Here is a 20,503-nt window from a genome sequence, read left to right as displayed (position 1 = left end):
CGAAGCGATATTCATCTCGGTTGAATAGTTATCGTATTTTAAAAGTGTGAAGTTATACGTTGTTTACATCTCGCGCGGCCGCCATTATGGGAACGAAAGACTATCGACAAGTACGGTGTAACAAGTACCGTGTGAGGCGAAAACTAGCAAATGGGTAGCCAGTCCAGCGTCAACTAGAGCGTTCCTACTAGAAATCCAGTTCCGTGTGCCAGAAAGTCAGTTCATCGCCAACTAGGGCATTCCAACTAGAAATCCAGTTCCGTGTGATAGGGGCTTTAGTCATAAAAATGGAACTCACACTTTTTGCTTGTTTTCGTGTGAGGAATCACCTCCCAAGCGTTGTAAACGACCTTTAGAAACACCCTGTATAATGTTTAGGTTCACATTCATTTTCCAGACGCCCATGTTCTTGGACGAAAAATGCTGTATAAACAAGCGATTACGGTACTACCAACGGGTAACAAATGACGAATTAGTTGCCTAGCAACTATAACATTTCATGGCCTGGCTCTAACTTTGGCTGCAAATTGCAGCTATTTCCCTTTTTGGTTCAAATTCTTTAATGATTTTTTAAATTTATTTAATTCCCTTCCAATTTCGGCTCCAAATTTTCTTTTAAAAACCAACTGAGAAACCATGGGTAGCGCAGGCAGGTGAGTTTTAAATTAAATTTGTAATTTAATACGAGTCCATCTCTACACGGTATGATGCAACAAAGTAAGTTCGAAAATATAGTTATTATTCATGTATCGAAAGTGATAGCTCTCAGTTTTAATTAAAAGTTTGAAACATATCGTTGCACATACATACCGAATAATTAACGATGATAAATTTGTAATTTAATACGAGTCCATCTCGACACGGTATGATGCAACAAAGTAAGTTCGAAAATATAGTTATTATTCATGTATCGAAAGTGATAGCCCTCAGTTTTAATTAAAAGTTTGAAACGTATCGTTGCACATACATACCGAATAATTAACGATGATAACACCCAAACATTATGTGAATGGCAAGTTATTATGATTATTTTTGTTCGTTCACTTCCATTCTGGAACTAAAAGAAATAACAAGAGTTTACTTATAATGGAATCATCTTTAATATAATTTCTCAAACTTTATGGTGTAAGATAACCTGGATTCATTTCTTTGCGTCCTATGCTGGCTGGTGCTACCAAACCAATGCAATTGCAAAAAAATTGTTTCAAGTTATTTTTCAGAAAAGCGTGATCAAAAATGCATGTTAGTAGGCTCAATTTTTAATTCATGAAAGAATGATTGATTTATTCTGCATCTATGCATTGCCAACCTCTGCATACATAAGTCTGTAGGAGAAAAAAAATATTGAAACAATGCTATTTTTAACAAGCAGTATTTGTGTTTAATTTTTTTTTCATTTGGAGAGTTTCAAGCGTCCATGTTCAATAAATTTATTATTTTGTGATAGAACCCTAACGTGTCTGTAAGGTATTTAGCCACGCTTGTAAATGATTATTGGTAGGTTTTACATGAGAGTTAAATGAAAGGGCTTGAGTTCTGAATGTTGTATGATTTAGTAGAAAAGTGAAAGATTGCACATTTCTGGGAATTGAGAAGAAATCAGAGAAAACATGTCAGAATATTGTACCAAGATTTTATGAGGTACATTCGAGATGATAGATACAAAAGAAGAAAGTGATACATTTTTTTTTTTTGCTCGAGACCAGATATTATTCGATCAGGTGTTGTGAGCACTTAGGGATATTATTTTAAGGCCATGACTATTTTCACCAGGTGGTGAGAATATTGCTAGACTCTACTTTACGTCCTTATTGCCTTTTGGTGGTAACCGATGGGAGTTAACAACACTGCGGGCTCGTCTTTGTGTCCATGTTGTGAATGTGTGTGCTTTGCTCATTTGCGTTCTGCGTGGTGATTGCTTCTTTGCGTTCGCGGTGCGTTGTGCATGTAGAAGAACAGGTTCCAAAAACTTGTAGATAGTGTAAAATACGTTTATCCCTAGTAATAATTTAATGCATCATTCAAAACCGTGCTTGCAGGCAGCCGGCATCTCTTGGGGTAAGTATCTTTTTCTTTTTACACTTTCTGTTCACGATAGCCCCAAAAACCATACACGTTAGCTCCAAAAACCATGCACGGGTAGCCCCACAAATCATTCACGTCAGCTCCAAAAACTGTGCACGGGTAGCCCCACGAACCATTCACGGGGACGAGGTTAGGTTAGACCTGTTAGGTTAGGTTCCAGTAACACTCATTTCACCCCTAAATAGGTGCTTCATGATCGAAACATTTCCTCAGTACGTTCAATTACGCATCTCCGGACAACATCGGTTTTTATCGATTTCCTCCTCCAGGTAATTTTTCCTCGCTTTGGGATTTACGTTGTTGAATTCCTTATACAATAACCTTTCTAACGATATAGCCTATGACACTTATTCCTTAGGAAAAGGATGTAAAGTAGAGTCTTATCGAGAATAGCATTATGGCTATTTTCACTAGGTGGTGAAAATAGCTCAAACTAGTATGTGGGGCTATTTTCACCAGGTGCTAAGAAGAGCGTATGTGGCTATTTTAACTAGCAAAATAGTTAATGAATCATACCATAACATTGCTTTTCATCTGATTTGTATATTCATTGGCAGTGTTGAACTTACTGTTAAGAAGTTATTTTAAATTAAAGATGATTGTGACTACTACTCTCACCAGGTAGTGAGAATAGTAGAAAGTGCTGAAGACTGGAAATGACGATCAGGCATTGGGAAGTATTTACCGAAGTAATTTTAATGCTAATAGAATAGCCCTAAACCTGACCTGCCAAACCTAGCAATTAAAGTATTGAAGAACGTAATACCCCTTCATACTCATGTGACATATTAGCAGCACCAGTTCATATCAGAACACTGTGTGGTATTTTCCCAACTCCATGGCATACAGAGAGAAAGTACTTGTCTGCTGCACGAAAATAATTGCACACCGACGTAAGTTTTGTACACATCAGCAACTAAAGAATACACACATCTCCATGTAGCAGGCCAGGTTGTAGATCATGCACATGTAGTTTAAAATCTGGTAAAATAGTCACTCCGTTATTTTAATGCTAAGAGCTCTAAAGGGACGTTCCATGGAAAGTGGTCATATTCCATATATAAATTAACAAAATCAATTAATCTGGAAATCAACATTTTTGTAAATTGTATTAGGGTTTAAATGTTTGTGGATGCATATAATTTGCATATTTCACCATATTAGCATAAGGCAAATGAAGTCAAACTTTGCTTCATTGTTCAAGCATCACGTGTAACACATTTTCATTAATTCTTTTCATGCATTCAGGCTACACATTCTATCAAATTATGAATGTTTCAATTCAATCAAATCTCTAGATCCTTAAATTTTATGTGTGAATGTCACGTACGCGGTGCTGGAATGCCGTAAACCTGACCAACCTAACATAACAATTAGAGCATTTGGACATGAAATAATTCTTGAAGCTTTCCTGGCAGCAAATGATGAAGTGGTTTTCTCGGGATATCAACCAGCTGATTTCCAGAAAGTCTTCCGAGCTTTCGAGGCTAAAGTCACTCTCATTTTCAAGTATTGAAGTGCAGAGAGATGTCAGGGTAAGGTTATATGTATGTATTTGGTGTGGAAGTGGTCAGGTGTAGGTGGCGGGCCAATCAGGTGCCGTCTTTATGACATCCAAGCTCCCTGTTGACTATTGCTAACCAGACGGTCCTGTGTCCCTGTTCAGGTTTTTCTTTTCCATTTGTATGGGAAGTGCTTCTTTGATGATTCAGTCCCAGTAATTGGATGATTCGTTGATCTTGAAGTCGATTCTGTGACCCTCCTGGATGGAATATTCTACTAATCCTGATCTTTTGAGGTGAAAATGATTGATGTAGCTGGCATGTTCTTTGCAGCGTTGTTCGATTGTCCTCATCGTTTGTCCAATGTAGGCTTTACCGCAGGAACAGTTGATATGGTAAACCCCGGGTGTCTTCTGTCCTAGGTCGTCTTTAGGATTTTGAGGTCTGCTTCTGACTTTTGGTGGCAGTTTGTGGGTAGTCTTAATGTTGTGCTTCAAAAGAATGCGGCTGATGACTGCGGAGAGGTTTTCAGTGTATGAAGATGAGAGTTGTGTTAGCTCTTGGAAGCCTATTCGGAAATCACCTGATTGATATCCCAAGACAACCTCTCCATCATTTAGACATGATGTATTAATGTTAAGAGCCCTCACCTGCCTACCCTAACAACAAAAGCATTTTATGATGTACTATCTCTTCGACCCCACGTAAATGGCAGCAGCAGACCATATCCAAGATGAAGATGATAAACGAATGACTGCTCGCAATCAAAGAACCACATAAGAATATACAGAAGGGAAAATCCTTCTACAAAAAACACACTAAAACTGAAGTATGTGTTACCAAACATAAAATGCCTGTCTACAATGATTAATTCAGAATTATATAATTGAACTTTAACCCAAGAGATGAGTCTAGAAATGTTTAGTTATAAGAAAAAACATAACATGTAACTCATGTATGCCCAGTTTTTTTTGTTTAAATTTTGGAAATCCTTACAGTGCATAATGTATATGAAACATTTGTAGAACGATCTCAAGTATTTCTAACCACAACGTATCAGTTGTACAAATATGGCATGGTGCAAAATCTAACCAGTGGACAAAGATGAGTTTATTTTGTACAAACAAAGAAACTCATGGTATTTTGATCATGGAACTCATTCCAGTCACTCTTAATTTTATTTATTTGGTACCTATCTAACAAACTTCATATTTAGAATGCTCCTTTGAAACTTGTTTTATTGAATGTAATACAAAACATTTAAAGTAAAAGTATATTGAGTTTAGTGATGTATGTTATTGGCTGAGGTGAAACTACATTTTACTTGCATTCTTGGTAACAAAGAAGAATGCAACTCGGCTGACACATGTTGTATTACATTTGGGAGATAACTATTTACTGCTTTTTGTATTGTTATGCAGTCTGCTATATTATAGGCTAAATATTCGAAATAGCAAAATATTTCTACAAGTATGTTCACAATTTACAAAGTTTCTTTACTCAGAATGAAGGAATGAAACATTTGTTATGTATATCAACATTACCTGTGTTGCACTTCTTATTTGTATTTGAGTGGCATAATGCACATCATCTTCATGTCTGATGAGAAAAATATCTTGGTAATGCATGTCTCTTGAATTGTGCACTGCATGTAAAGTCCACTCCACAAATGAAACTAACATGGCCTAAGTTTCCGTGCCCAGCCTTGTGAAGCTGCCATGAGTTATGCAAACTTATTTCAAACTTGAACATCACCATTTCTTCTCTGTGTTGCACTATGTTCTGGTCCACCTTGTATTACACCCACACATTTGTTGTAGTGGGGCTAAGCCCGTACCACTGTGAACCAATACCAATACTCTTCCCGATTGCCACTGATACCAATACCGATGCTTGAAGGTATTAACAACTATAATAGTTGTTCATGATAATTAATATTATCAGCATTTTTTTTCTTTAAAACATTCCAAAATTACCTCAAAATATTAAAATGAAAATTTTTCACATAATTAAATTTCTGTGATGTAACACCCCATGAGGGCCAGTGCCTACCTATCAACTGCCAGCCTCACTCCCATCTAAGGTTGGTGATCATCTAACCAGTTATGGGGTGATGTGTGGTCAGCGATTGTTGTAGTTTTCCATGACCAGATTACACTACTCATTTGTAGGTTTCCACCCACGATAGTATGGCCACCGGTCGAATATACAGGTTGAAATCTCAAGGAAAGTTGTTACGCTTCTGCCAGGAGACTCGAACCTGCACACATCCTGTAGGCAGAGGCCAAAGCTTGCACCTTACACCGAACGGCAATGGTGCGGGACTATTGCAATATTGGTGTAAAATCAATGGAAACCTTGAATTTTACATAACTTCCATGATAATTAGATCCTGCGAGAGATCCAAATGCCAAAAAGGTATCGGTAAATAAAATCTAACAGGTACTTTTCAATACCAACACGACAAGTATGGTAACAAGTATTGTGTGAGGCGAAAACTAGGAGATCTGTAGCCAGTCCAGCATCATCTACTGAAAATCCAGTTCCGTGTGATTCAGACTTTACTCACAAACACAATCACACGTTGTAAATTGCCGGCCCCCATGGCAGAGTGGTTAACACATTGTGCTATGACTCCAGGGGTCCCGGATTCAAATCCTGGCTGGGGCATGGATGTTTGTGAATGTCCATTCATCAGTTTCATCATATCATCACTTATCCCCATCTTTGCAAATTAGACAAAAGTGGCACAAGAAGCGAAGTAAAATAAAGAAAATCAATCAACCACTGGTATCGGCTCAACCGTAATAGTAAGTAATTTTCTTTTTCTCCTTCAGAGACCATCAGTTTGCATTTTATACAGGGTGAGCAGGAGAAGAATTGGATGCAAGGGTAACAACTTTATTGTCATTCCATTGGCACACAATGACATATTCCTTTCCAACAGAAAATACAACGTGTCCGGCTTAAAAGTATAATAAAATAAAAATTAATAACTTGAGACGTAATTGAGATATTTATTGGCGGTTTCCTTCTACAAGTATGTTAACTCAAAATGTTTTTTTTACGTATGCTTGTGGCAGTTGGTACCGCGTGCGCATGCGCGTAACTGCACGTAACTGCTTTGTTCACGTAAACGCGCGCGTCAGTAGCCATGTGGACTCCACAGCAGAAGGTGTTCTGTGTGCTTTCTCTCGTGGAATTAAAGTCTGTTACACTGGTGCAACGTCGTTTTCGGCTTGAATATGGACTGCGACCAACCGACGATGTTTCTAGTTACATTTCAATCAAGAAGTGGGACAAGCAGCTTCGTGAAACTGGAAGTTTGCTTTCGATGTCGGGCCGCCATGCCAAGCACGCAGTTCCAGAGGCTACTGTTGAATTAATCCGAGCCTCCTTCCAGCAGAGCCCTCGTAAGTCAATCCGACAAGCAAGTAGGCAGTTACAGTTACCTCGTTCGACAGTACACGATGTCGTCCATAAAAGGTTGCACCTACGGGCGTACAAAATGCAGCTTCGTCACAAAATCAAGCCCGAGGACAGGCCACGATGGAAGAACTTCGCGGAAACAATTCTGGCAAAAATTGATGAAAACGAGGCATTCCTCGATTTCATCTGTTTCTCGGACGAGGCTACATTTCACACTTCCGGCAAGGTAAACACGCACAATTGCCGCATATGGGGAAGTGAACCCCCCCACGTAGTGATGGAGTGGGAACGTGACTCTCCGAAAGTGACTGTGTGGTGTGGATTGTTGAAGGACAGGGTTATAGGCCCATTCTTCTTCGCGGAGCCTACAGTTAATGCAAGAACGTACATCGACATGTTGGAGCTGTATGTTGTGCCACAACTTCCTCGTGAAGTGATCTTTCAACAAGATGGCGCACCATGCCATTTTGCGAACATTGTGAGGGATTTCGTGGATCATGAGTTCCCAGATCGCTGGATTGGGAGAGGTAGTCCATGGATTGCTTGGCCCCCTAGAAGCCCAGACATTACGCCACTTGATTTTTTTCTGTGGGGGTTTATCAAGAATCAAGTGTACCAGACACCAGTTTGTGATCTACGAGATCTACACCATCGCATTCATGCAGCTATCGCTAATGTTACGCCTGCAATGCTGCAAAACACTTGGAGAGAAGTGGAATACAGATTAGATGTCTGTCGCCCCACTAATGGTGCACATATCGAGGTGTATTAGGTATGTAAAAAACATTTTGAGTTAGCATACTTGTAGAAGAAAACCGCCAATAAATATCTCAATTACTTCTCAAGTTATTATTTTTTCTTTTATTATACTTTTAAGCCGGACACCCTGTATAAACTTCCAACATTCAGCATTCTTCTGGAAATCAATGGAACAATTCCTGTACACTTAACACTTAGTTCTTTCAACTCTTCCAGCAAATGTAAGGACATGGAAAGGTTTATTACAAATACTATGTGATAAGGCAAAACATCTCTATTTATGGCTTTAGGAAATTTGTAGAAAGACACTTTCACTACAGATCCCCCAACACCAATACTGACCTGTTGAGCTTATTCACTAGTTGATCCCTGATAAATGCTGAAATCAGTCAAATAGTCAAATTTTAGGTTCAATCACCATGCTGTGTAACTGAAACAAATGGACTTTTCCCTCAAAAACTGTTTGCAACTACAGCATTAATCAGAGGCGTAGTGTGGTAAGAAGAAGGCTAGCAACTAGCTAGGCTAGCTACTCCAAAAAGGGGAGGGGGTAAATAAATTATGCAGCCCATTGGCCTAGTTTTTCTAGGAAATAAATGGCATTTTAAAAGGGCTGCCGAGAGAGTTTGTGGAGCCTGTAAAATTTCGCAAAATCAAGTGCGATAGAAATTAAATAAGGCACTCAACATTAAGTGCATTATATAATATTTTAAGAGCGCAAGCAGTACTTGCATTGCTTGTACTATATCTTCGCCACTGGCATAATGAATAGCATGGAATCATGGATTGGTCTTAGGAATATAATTTTTTAAATTTCTCTCTCTCAGTAAATTCCGAGATAACAGTTAAGTTTTTTGGTACCAGTTTCATAGATCGGAGACACATTAAAATCGGATATTTTGTGTTTCGCATGGTTCGTACTTACCAATTGTGTATTGCAGAACATAATTCAAGGTGCCATTATGCTTTTTACACGAAAACAAACACTTTTTCTACTAAAATAACTCATTTTTCTAAGTTCTACTGAACACACATAATGGTGCGATATCCCTTACTTTGCAAATTATATCGCTTCTTTTGTTTTCGAATATCAGTGTTTCCAACCTTCTTCACTGAAAAAATACCTACTATCGTGTTCGTCACGTATGCAAATTGTACATTATGCATGGGTAGCTGACGGATAGCCCCACGAACCATTCCGATAAGGTTAGGTTTGGTTAGGTTAGGCAAGCATAGTTAAAAAAAGGTGGGTTGGAAACACTGACAGGGTGTTACATCATCCAACGTATGGAGCATCTGGTTCACGTAGGAAAGCAATGGCAATTGTGCGTCGGTGAGATATTTCTATTGAAAAATACATGATTTCCCGGTCAAATAGATTCCATGATGAAAGAAAATACCTTGACTAACGTTGGAAACCTTAGAGAAACTGATTTCCTTAAGTAGTTTCTTCTGTAAAAATGAAGAAATGTGTCTCCGATGTATGAAACTGTTACCAAGTTGTTGTGTTTTTCTTAGATTATTTCATAGAATTTCTTCAAATCGATTTGCACTCAACACTCTCCTAACTGTTTCATTTCTAGTGTTAAGTTAATTCTCAGAACATTCTCCTTCTTGGGATGAGGGTCCGAAGGTTGCTTCATAGTGTACTGTTGTTGCACAACCTTGAACAAAGCCCATTCAGTAGCCGGCAACAGGTAGAACCATACAGACTCATTAGGTCAATCCATAAGCTACACTGCAGTTTGGGGCTTTGCAAGTTTTACACCTGAGCCACTTGTTAATATCTTTGGCTAATTCAGAATTTTATAATTGGTGTCATATTCTACTGCACCTGGTATGTCCTACACTTTCTAAGTTTTGTGATAAGTGAAATGATTATGTTGCAAATGTAGTAAATGATTGATTATGTGTTTTTTTTTTTACACAGAGGTTGTGCATGCAGCGGGGAGGCTCACGGAGGAAGTAGTGGTCATCATCAATCTCCCACTCAAACAATTGTAGTACCAGGAGGTCGAGTATGTTACGATCCAACAAGGGCCTATTACAGGGTAAGTTGGTTGATATTATCAATATTTTGTGATCTTTCATTACTTTGAAATTTCATTTTTATTCACAAAGGACAGATTAGACCAGAGTTGGAAAACCTGCTAAAAAATGTAATGCTACAAGTTACTTTCCTTCCAAAAGTAATGAATTACTTTGCCATTAGAGTCATGTATAATGAAAACTAAATGTAACCCATTTATGCCCATTTTTTTTAAAAAAAAATTCAGTCCTGGTATGGGCATTGGTGAGTGTTCCTTCATTAATTTTGCCTAACAATTATTTCTCATTATCGTCATTGGGATTAGCCAAAAGTGCCAGAAAAGCAGCATAAAATTATATATATATATATAATATATATATATGTATATAAGTTGGTCTGAAATTTTGCACCAACCCCTCTGGTACAAACCCATTTTTTTTTCTCTGAATTATTTAAAATTCATGTTCTGAAGCTCTTTTTTATGTATTTTATGTATATTTTTATGTATATATATATATATATATATATATATATATATATATATATATATATATATATATATATATATATATATATATATATATATATATATGGCCCTCCTTGCTTTTATCCTATATATATATATATATATATATATATATATATATATATATATATATATATATATATATATATATATATATATACACACACACATACATACATACATACATACATACATATACATACACATAATTAACCCTGCTGTTGTGTATATATATGTTATATATATATTTTATATGTATATAATTGTTGTATTGGTGGCCGCGGTGGCTCAGTCGGTAACGCGTCTGACTACCATGCTCAAGGTCCCGGGTTCGATCCCCGGCCGGTTCAAATCCGGGAACTTTTCTAACGGTGGAAGTGGCCCCGGCGCCCACCCAGCGTCGAATAACATGGGTACCTGGGGGAAACCCTGGGGGGTAAAGGCGGTCAGGGGCGTGATGCTGATCACATCACCCTCACTCACGACCGGATCAAGAAAGTGTGGGGCGTTACCCCCACACCCCCTATACGCCTTCATGGCGTGGTGCTATGCACAGGGGAACACTTTACTTTTATCTTTACCTTTATAATTGTTGTATTAATTTTTGCACAAAACTACTCCATGTTTATAGTGGGTTTTAATGCATATATATAAATGTATTATTATTACTAATAAAATTACGAAACAAGAAAAAACATGAAACAAAAATAAAAACAATACAAAATGAAAGCTATGAAAAGCAAATGTTGCCATATTTCTTTAGAGAATTAAGAAATATGTTGGGTCAATATGACCCAAACACTACAAACATAAGCAAAATTTGAACACTACAGCAAGGTTAAATGCACGATAGATATAAATTCGAGTTTTACTTTTATTTACAGAACATTAAAATTGTCCAAATATTTTAAGGGTTTTAATTTTTCATCAAGGGGTTAATTGTGTCCTCTTTAAGCGATTAAACTGAGATATTTAGTTCTTCAGTTTTTATTCACAAAACTTCTGAAGATTTTTTGTTAAAAAGCATATAAATCAGTGGTATTGATACTCCTTTACCCACTTTGCCCCTGGCAGAACTGAAAAGAAAAGGACCACATGAATTTGGTTTCATAACTTTCATCAGAGTTTAGTATGTAAGTTTTTACACAAAAAATAATAAAATTCAACTATGAGAATGACCCAATGATATGTAAGAACAATTAATGAAATATATCTTTCGTACACTGTGATGATTTCATAAAAACTGTAAGGTAGCAATTTTTGTTGTCCTTACATTGGTCTCAGACTCTGTGTCTCAAACCCTACTTTGGACCACTACATACATTAGACTGGTTATTGCATGCATTGCTAAATTTGAGTTATATTCTTTATTGGTCAAAAACATTTGTTTGACAGTCAACAAACAAATAGGTACCCTTTGCTTAATGAATGGTTATTTTATTAGATTGTCAATGATGTTTCATAATTAGAGGCACATATTTTTGGTAAATAAAACATTTTGGTACAAAAACTGAGTCAATTTCTGGTTCAAAAGCTGTAAATAAAATAAAATTTCGCTGTTATAGTGGTGACAAAGTAGTATCAAAATGACATTTTGGTTCTAAAAATGTGAATATAATCCTAAATTTGATTTAAAAACTGCACTTACTACACAAAATAAACATATCCCTTCTAATAACACATTTGTGTTGTTACCAGAATATTAAGTTTATTCCTGCATAAAGGGATCCATTTTTGCTTCTCAAATATTTACAGCATAATTACTCAAATTTTCATGAATTGCATAACTCACAGGATAATTCTGACTTCAGAAAGTGTCATGTCGGTATTTATCTCCAAATTTCGTGTTTGAGTCTATTTCACATTTTGCAGTTCATTTTACATTATTTTGTGACAAAACAGTGTAGGAAAATGCACCTCGCATCTTTCAGAAACATGAAAAATTAAAATTAGAATGTGTTATTCCACATTTCGTGTTTTCGTCAAAAACGAAATATGCATGCCTCTATATATTAAGTTTTCAAAAGGAGAATTTATATGCTGAATATGAAAATGTATCTCTTTAGTTTGTAAAATCTTTCATTGCACTTTACAACTTCACCATCGGTTCTGCAGGTACTGATAGAACCTGATATATATTGAGCAAGTTACAATTGGTGTAACATTTCTAGAGATTCTTAGTAGTATTCGATAGTAGTATATTTCCAGAATACTGAATTTGCATTTAAAATCAATCTAACATGATGATGTTCCTCTAAATGAACTATTGTGTCAATAATTAGATGTCTGTTTCAGGGCCCATTACGGAAATACATGCACATGGCTCCCACAAGGAATCCATATGACAACTCTGTCTATAAACCTCCAATGGTGCCAGGCTACACTGGTAAGCTTCATAATTTAGTACATGTGTATTCAGGGTGGCTACTCACTGGGAATTCCTTAAATTCCAGGAATTAAATTATGCATGGATTCTGCTTGAATTTTTCTCTGTAGACGTGAAAAATTGCAACTTTTATTAATCCAAATCCCATTGAATTCATACATATCTATTAATGCTCTGAGGCAAGTATTTCACAGTTTAGCTTTTACTTTTATCGAGGAAGGAAAATAATAGAAAACTCCTTGGAAAATGAAAATATATTCTCTCAACTCATTTGCTTTGTTAGTGTTCTTTTCAGAACAATCTATCTGGCATAGGGAAGATCATTGCAAGATAAAATACCTTGAAGTTAGTGAGGTAAATTTAAAATTGTTATACAATTAACAATTTCTTGTACATTACTATATTCCGTAAAATTGTGTCTTTCGTTTATAGATATATTTCTACTTGTAGTGCAGGGTGTAAGGGGTGCTCCTTCCACCTAGTGCACCCAATAGTCAACCTCACTTCCATGTAGTACACCCTGGACTGCAGACTAACGAGGGTCTGGCGACTGGTCCCATGGCCAGTATAATTTTGCTTGTGTTGTCCTGTGTTTTGTCCTTGTTTGTGCTGAGTGCTCCTTTACAGCCTCAGCTTTTCACGAAAGTAAAAAGATTTTATGATTTTAGTTATGCAACGTTAGAGTTGTTATGTGTAACGATAAGGGGCTGGACCCCATATAATGTGATGGGTGCAAAATAGCCTTAGTGCTGACGCACCCAAAATTTTAAAATCAAAATCAAATCAAATCAAATCTACTTGTAATGTGAGTATGCGAAATGGCAAATGTAAACTCCGCACCTTAAAATAAATATATGCCGTTCAACTGAACTCAATTAGAATTTTTGGATACATTGGAATCACACAGACCCTTTGTATTGTTAATATATTTGCCTTTGTGTGTTTGGCGGTGGTGAGAGGTGATAATATGTAAGCTTGAAATAGAGAAAACATCTGCTTGAACCCTTGAATTTTTGAACGTTCGCTTTTTAAAATCAGAAATTGTACTTGAATTTTATCATGGTCCTAGAGTGGCTACCTAGAATTATTTGAAAAGCAGAACTAAACTTTATCTGGAAGTACATGTAACAATGCCCAAGAAACATTGTGAGATTAGCCAAACTTGGTAAAAAATTTTGTTGTTAAATATTTGCTTTGTTGGTACACACACACAAGAGATGTAGTATGTGAAAATTGAAACAAAACATGCATTCATGCTCAACAAGGTACTAGAACCAGGCTCAAGTCTTGGTGAAGATTGCATTTTTATCTAAATTTTTACATGACAATATCTGGTTTGATGTGTTACTGACCATTTCGTTAAGCTAGATTGATGACGATAATCTTAATTCAGTAATATTTTATTTCAGTTGCTAAATGTCGTTTGTGTCAATATTATTCATGTTTTGAGTAACAGCAAGTTCCATCAGATTTAATAGATTGAAAAAAGAAATTCATGAATGATGTAAGAATGTGTTACTTGTGAATAAATAGTAGAATTAATGGGTAAAAATAGTTAAAGCATGGGTGCTTGCCAGTGGCATATTCTCCCATGTCATCTGGTTTACCACCTGTAAACCAACTTTTCCATATTTATAGAAATTGCCAGAAAATTTGAAGTTGTCAGACTTGTATGTTTGTTTTACTTGCATGCCTCCACTGGTGTTTTATTTCTATTATATCTAATTAATATACAGGGTGAGGCAAAAGTCCAGCACCACCCTTTTAATTTGAAAACTGCTTGACATTGGATGATAAAACTTTGGATGTGGGTAATGGGGGTGGGGTCACACCAGATTGGGCCAGTATGCATTATGGCGGCTATCTTGAAAGCCACCATTTTGGAATTACGTCCAGATTTTCAAATGGGAAGGGGTCATGTGGCACATCATTTAAGATGTGCAATTTCTCAGAAACAAGAATATGCAGTTATTTTCCCCTTAACTTTGGTGAGGATATTTGACTTTTGAAGTTTGCATTGGGCATCCTATAAGATGTGCTCTATGTGTTGCCCATTCTGTGCCACACAAAATGCAAGACATTTCCTCATGAATACGCAATAACACTGCAGGGTCCACAGAGTCACACGTTTTCTGGATCTGGTGCTGGAAGATGTCGGAGATCATTGTCATTTATCTTGATAAACCATGGCTTTAAGATGGCTTCAAAGTTGAAAGTCTTTAGGGAGCATAAGGTCCAGTGAACTAGGTGGCCACTCAGTGGGTTCTGCTGCATTTGAATTTTTTAGGGGTGCTACTTGTTTGAATGCACCATCACGAGTTTGGATCTCTGACTGACTCCTGACGCTGATGCCAACGTCGGGTACCGCATTTCGTGCTCTTGACTAAGGATGCCACACGATTGCTGTTGCTGCTTCCTCGCTGTTCTCTGTTGTGCACGGATCCTGTCACTCTAAACTTCTGCAACACACTCAACACTGTGGTATGTGAGATGTTTTTTATCTCTGGGTGCCGGGTATGGAAATCCTCTGTGACAACCCTGGCACTACACTCCCCACTTATCACAACAATTTCAATTCGTTCTTGGAGGGTTAGCGCCATGTTACGTAACCTGGAACGAATAAATATCAACCCATTACATTATGCCATATGTGAACTTCAACTGTCAAAATATCCTCACCAAATAAAGTTAGGGGGAAAATATCTGCATATTCTTATTTCTGAGAAAACGTACGTCTTAAATGATGTGCCACATGACCCCCTTCCCATTTGAAAATCTGGAGTTAATTCAAGATGGCCACCATGATGATTACTGGCCCTATCTGATGTTCCCCACCCCTATTACTCATATCCGAAATTTCATCATCTTCCGTCAAGCCATTTTCAAATTAAAAGGGTGGTGCTGAACTTTTGCCTCACCCTGTATATTAAATATATGCAATAAATAGGAATTGCTGCAGTAAATCAGGTGAAATTTTAAGAAAATACCACTGGTGCTTGCTGACATGCAAAACTGTTTCCAAAAAATCATAACACATTTTGTTAATGTAGAGAAATAAATTTAAGTTCTTAGCATTAATAAAATGAATTTACTCTTTAGACATTTGGGTAGTTATTGTACCCTTTTAGAATTATATTTAACATTATAACTCATTAGAGTGTTGAGCAAGCTTTGAAGGCTGATGACTTTACTATACTTTTTGCTTTCAATTTTAGAGATTTTTGAGCCCAAATGTTCAGATAGTTTGGAAATGAGCATTCAAGTAACTAGGTTGATTCTTCACTTGTCTGAAATAATTATTTTTCTAACTACTAACTCACATGTTTTGATTTCTTGCGATTCAGCTTTTATTGTTCTTTGTTTTGTTTAAAGTTATTTTAGCACAAATATAGATCTGCAAGGATACATTTCTGTCTCAGCATTGAATTACTTTAATTGATTATTTTATTAATTCTCAGTTTATATGAATTTTTCTATGTATGCAGGACTTGAAGCACTTATATATCCATTTAAACATTGAATAAAGTATTATTTATTAAGTTTGCATGTACAGACAATTTGATATTGCTGTTTTTTTCATATTTTTCTTAACTAAATGGATCTTTCTGGAACAAAATGCCCAGTGCATGTTTTTTAATTTATTATTATTATTATTATTATATATATATTTACATTTTTGACTGTTCCTTCTTTCCCTGCCTCTATTCTTTTGCTTGTTGAAGATGAATGAGTATTTGCAACAATCACCTTTTCCAGGTCATGTTCCCTATGCTGCTGGCCTGTTTGGTCAGCGTTATGCTGCAGAAACTAACAAAGGAATTGTGGACTTCGAAAGGGATCAACATCAAAGAGCAGTTGAGAAAGCACATGGCCGCCAGGTGAATATTTAATGTTTCATCATGTGGATTCAAATTTTTATACAGGGTGGTGGAAAAGTAGGTTGACAGTCTTTCTTTTATACTTTACATTGAGCGGCCCCCCATGATCCCCAGACATTACGTCCATGCATTTACATAATGTCACTGCTGTAATAAACAACATCGCTAAACCTACTCGGCATATGTCAACTGTAAACTGTAACCTACTATTGCACCAGCCTGTATAAGCACTAAAACGTACATTTCATTTGTGCTTTTTGTTTTCAATTGTGTGACTTTGGTGGCTGAGCATGTTGAGTGATGGACTCGTGATCTTACCACCAAGGATCCAAGTTCAAGTCCTGGCCCTTTGTAAATATCACTTCCATTAATTTAATCTAATCATCATTCACATCATCACAATTAGCCTAATGGTATTTTATACAGTTTGAGACAAGAGATGAAGAAATTGTGTTTCTCCATTCCACACCTCATTCAAAAGAGGTACAGGAAAACAGCTGTCAACATTGGTGTCTGAAGTGGTGAGCATGTGTCAGTTTGCATTTTGATGGTAGGAAAATTACACCAGCACCGAGGCTCAAGAAACATTTCCTACCTAAAGACCAGAAGGTTTATACTAGTACTACTCCCACCAAGGAATGATCTGTCATCTGCAAGCCCTTGTTGCCAAAGGTATATTTCATGCAACGATGGTGACTGACCATGCTGTTGCACAAGTCATTCAAAAGAGGCAAGCAACTAATACCAGTAAGCTCCTCAAGTCCTTAGAGTGCAAAGTCTCTTCTGCTTGCCATCTGAAATACGTGTTGCCTGTGCGTGATTGCCTTTCCCTCCCCTCCGATGTGAATGTGGCAACAGTGTGTTCAAATTACCCTCTCAAAGGGAACCGCAAGCTGTTGCTGACAGAGAACAAAACATGTGCTGTCTCCAGCATTCCTCTTAGTGGATGGAAGCACTTACTTGATGGCTTCCAAGATCTACCAGCAGACGACAGACCACTGACTGGCGACAGCGGCACCAGAATAAATCTTCTGAGGTATAACTATTTCCATTGATAATAATATTGGTGATGAAGTTGTGAGTACATGAACTGCCTGCTTGTCAGATACAGCCACTTGTCAAAATATAGTGTAAAATAATAATAATAACTAAACTAAACTCTGTGGCGCAACAGCACTCAAAGAACCAGGGCCTGCCAGAGTGACTTTTTCATTGGGTCATGCATGGTCAGATTGCATCAGGTCAGTGATCGGATCCCATCGGCACTGTTTTCTAGCTTTAGTGACCGGATTGCACTACTTCTTTTCAAGTAGCTTCCTAATTGTTCTCATGACGCTGGGTCAATGCTGAAATTTGGGGATACCCATTGGGAAACGAACCTGGGACTGCTCGCACCAAAGGCGAAAGTACTAACCACTTGACTATGTGGGAGCCCAATAATATTAGCACCATAGTAAATACACTAGACTCTCGCTAATCCGGCCCTCAATAGTCCGCCCTCTCAGTAGTCCGGCCCACATCCGGCCTGTAGTCACTCAAGCAGAAATGACGCGCACAACAATGAATTATCGTGTTCAACAATGTTGTTAGTTAAAAATGTTAAACAATGCTATACGTACGTACAGTATTTGAAATTGTGACTTTCTTACAGTAAAATTCAGTACATACTATGGCTTCTAAAAGGAAACATGTAAAGTACAGCCTGTATAGTCCCTATGTGTTTAAACTACGTAATTTCCAACCCTCTCAATAATCTGCCACTTCCGCGAATCCGGCACCCATACGTGCAAGGAATAGCCGGATTAGCGAGAGTCTAGTGTATTACATTTTATCTAACATTAATATACTTTTCAGTATAAAATTGAACATCACTTTGCACCTTATTCTAGAACATCAAAAACATTTTAACATCATTTTATTCTAATTGTAGACATTTATTCATCCTGTCCACAGAACATTGTTGTATAGTTGTAGTATATTAAAAATTAAGCTTCCATTTGTAGAAGTTTATCTCGGGAAATGTCTATTTCTTGAGGAAAGTGAAGCTACAAACAAGTGAATATGCATGAGGACTCCTGTCCGTGATATTGCTCACAAGTTTCTCTGTATATTCAATGGCAATTTTTTTTCATATTGAAATGAAACTAAAATAATAATAATATTTATTTAAGTGGTGAGCATGGTATAAAAACCAAGTACAGCACTGTATCAAGATATGGAGATACAGGATTACAGAATTAACTATTATACAAAAGACACAAAAATCTTATACTTACCATATTTCAGATTGTAATTTTCTGCTAGATCTGCTACTAAACCGCTGACCTTATTGAGGGACATTAGTGTTAGTTATTTCCTCATATTCCATATTGGAATTTTATAAGATATATTATTAAAAAAATATTCACTATCTATTTGGAAAGACAATATCTTCTGTACAGAATTGTTCTTTTCAGTTTCTTCTTTCTCGTAAGGTAGACATTCAGAATAGTGCCATTCGTAGCAATTTTTTTGATACTTTGCATATAGTAACCTCATAAAAAGTTCCTGGATCGACTCAACGTTTTCAGAATGATTCTTGGCTGTCAAAAGCCATAATTCATTACCATATTACTGGATGAACTACTGTCTTGTACAGATATACGAGGGTCACTATTTATATTTTGAGCCTAACAATGAAAAAACAGGAATTTGGCATTGAAAACTGCTTTATTGTTTTTCGATGTATTCTCCTTTATGGTCAATACACTTTTGCATTCGTTCGAACCATTTGTCAAAGCAGTTTTTCCAATCTTCTTGAGACACCTCCATAATATGGTTTTTGAACGCATCAACGGCATCTTCCGCCGACGAAAATTGTTGTCCACGCAATTTATTCTTGACATTCGGGAACAAGAAGAAGTCATTGGATGCCAAATCAAGACTGTACGGCAGATGACCCATCAATTCGATTATTTGACTGTTCATAAAGTCTGTTGTTAGACGAGATGTGTGACAGCTGACATTGTCTTGATTAAGAATGATCCGACGACGTTTGTTTGTTTTCCGTATTTGACCGAAGACCTCAGGCAAACAAATTCAGAGTTGACCGTTCTACGTTCCTCTAAAGGCACAGTTGCCACAAGACCAGTTTTCCCGAAAAAACAGGCAACCATTTGTTTCGATGTGCTTCGAGCGTGAACAACTTTTGTTGGATTGGGTTCATCTTGAAACACCCATACAGTCGACTGCTGTTTACATTCCGGCTCATATGCATATATCCATGATTCGTCACGTGTTACAATCTTATATACGTCTTTTGAAGCACCACGATTGTATTTATTGAGCATTTGTTTGCACCAATTGACGCGAGCATCTTTTTGAGTTTTTGTCAAATTGTGTGGGATCCAACGAGAACATACCTTTCTCACAGTTAAATGATCATGTAATATTTTATATATGCTGGTGGAACTAATGCCTATGGTTGCCTCAATCTCACAGTATGTCACATGACGATCTTGCAGTATTAGGTTTTGCACAGCATCAATGTTTTCTTGAACAACAACTGATTTTGGACGACCTTCGCGAATCTCGTTGGTGAGCCAATGGCGGCCACCATTAAATTCATTATACCAGCGTTTCACAGTGGCAAAGGATGGGGCTTCATCGCCAAATGTGGAAGTAAGTTGATCGATGCACTCTTGTCTTGATAATCCACGTCGAAAATAGTAAAAAATCATCGCACGAAAATGTTCACGAGTTAATTCCATTTTATTGTTGTCGTGCAATCTCCAAGACAACATAAACAACACAAATGAAGCTGTTGACAAAACATTTGAAGTACGTTATGGTCAATAATGCCAGACGATTCCGTGCAAACGTCAAATCGCGCCTAACTTCAATCAGTGTTGCCAAGGCTCAAAATATAAA

The 20,503-nt window shown here is 37.0% G+C and overlaps 1 protein-coding gene across 1 annotated transcript in view; it reads left to right on the top strand.

Annotated features, from left to right (window-relative positions):
- The first annotated feature begins 464 nt into the window (after positions 1-464).
- LOC146005193 (uncharacterized) overlaps positions 465-20,503 on the top strand; it is a 46,934-nt gene continuing 26,895 nt past the window's right edge. The window contains exons 1-4 of the mRNA XM_083144235.1: positions 465-653; positions 9,706-9,826; positions 12,626-12,716; positions 16,473-16,594. Of these exons, the coding sequence (XP_083000361.1) occupies positions 637-653; positions 9,706-9,826; positions 12,626-12,716; positions 16,473-16,594 (351 nt within the window). The 5' untranslated portion in view covers positions 465-636. The remainder of the gene's footprint in view (positions 654-9,705; positions 9,827-12,625; positions 12,717-16,472; positions 16,595-20,503) is intronic.

This window comes from Lepisma saccharinum, chromosome 23, assembly GCF_977018435.1.
Source record: "Lepisma saccharinum chromosome 23, izLepSacc3.1, whole genome shotgun sequence".
Taxonomy (NCBI): Eukaryota; Metazoa; Arthropoda; class Insecta; order Zygentoma; family Lepismatidae; genus Lepisma; species Lepisma saccharinum.
This window is presented reverse-complemented; position numbering and strand designations above follow the sequence as displayed.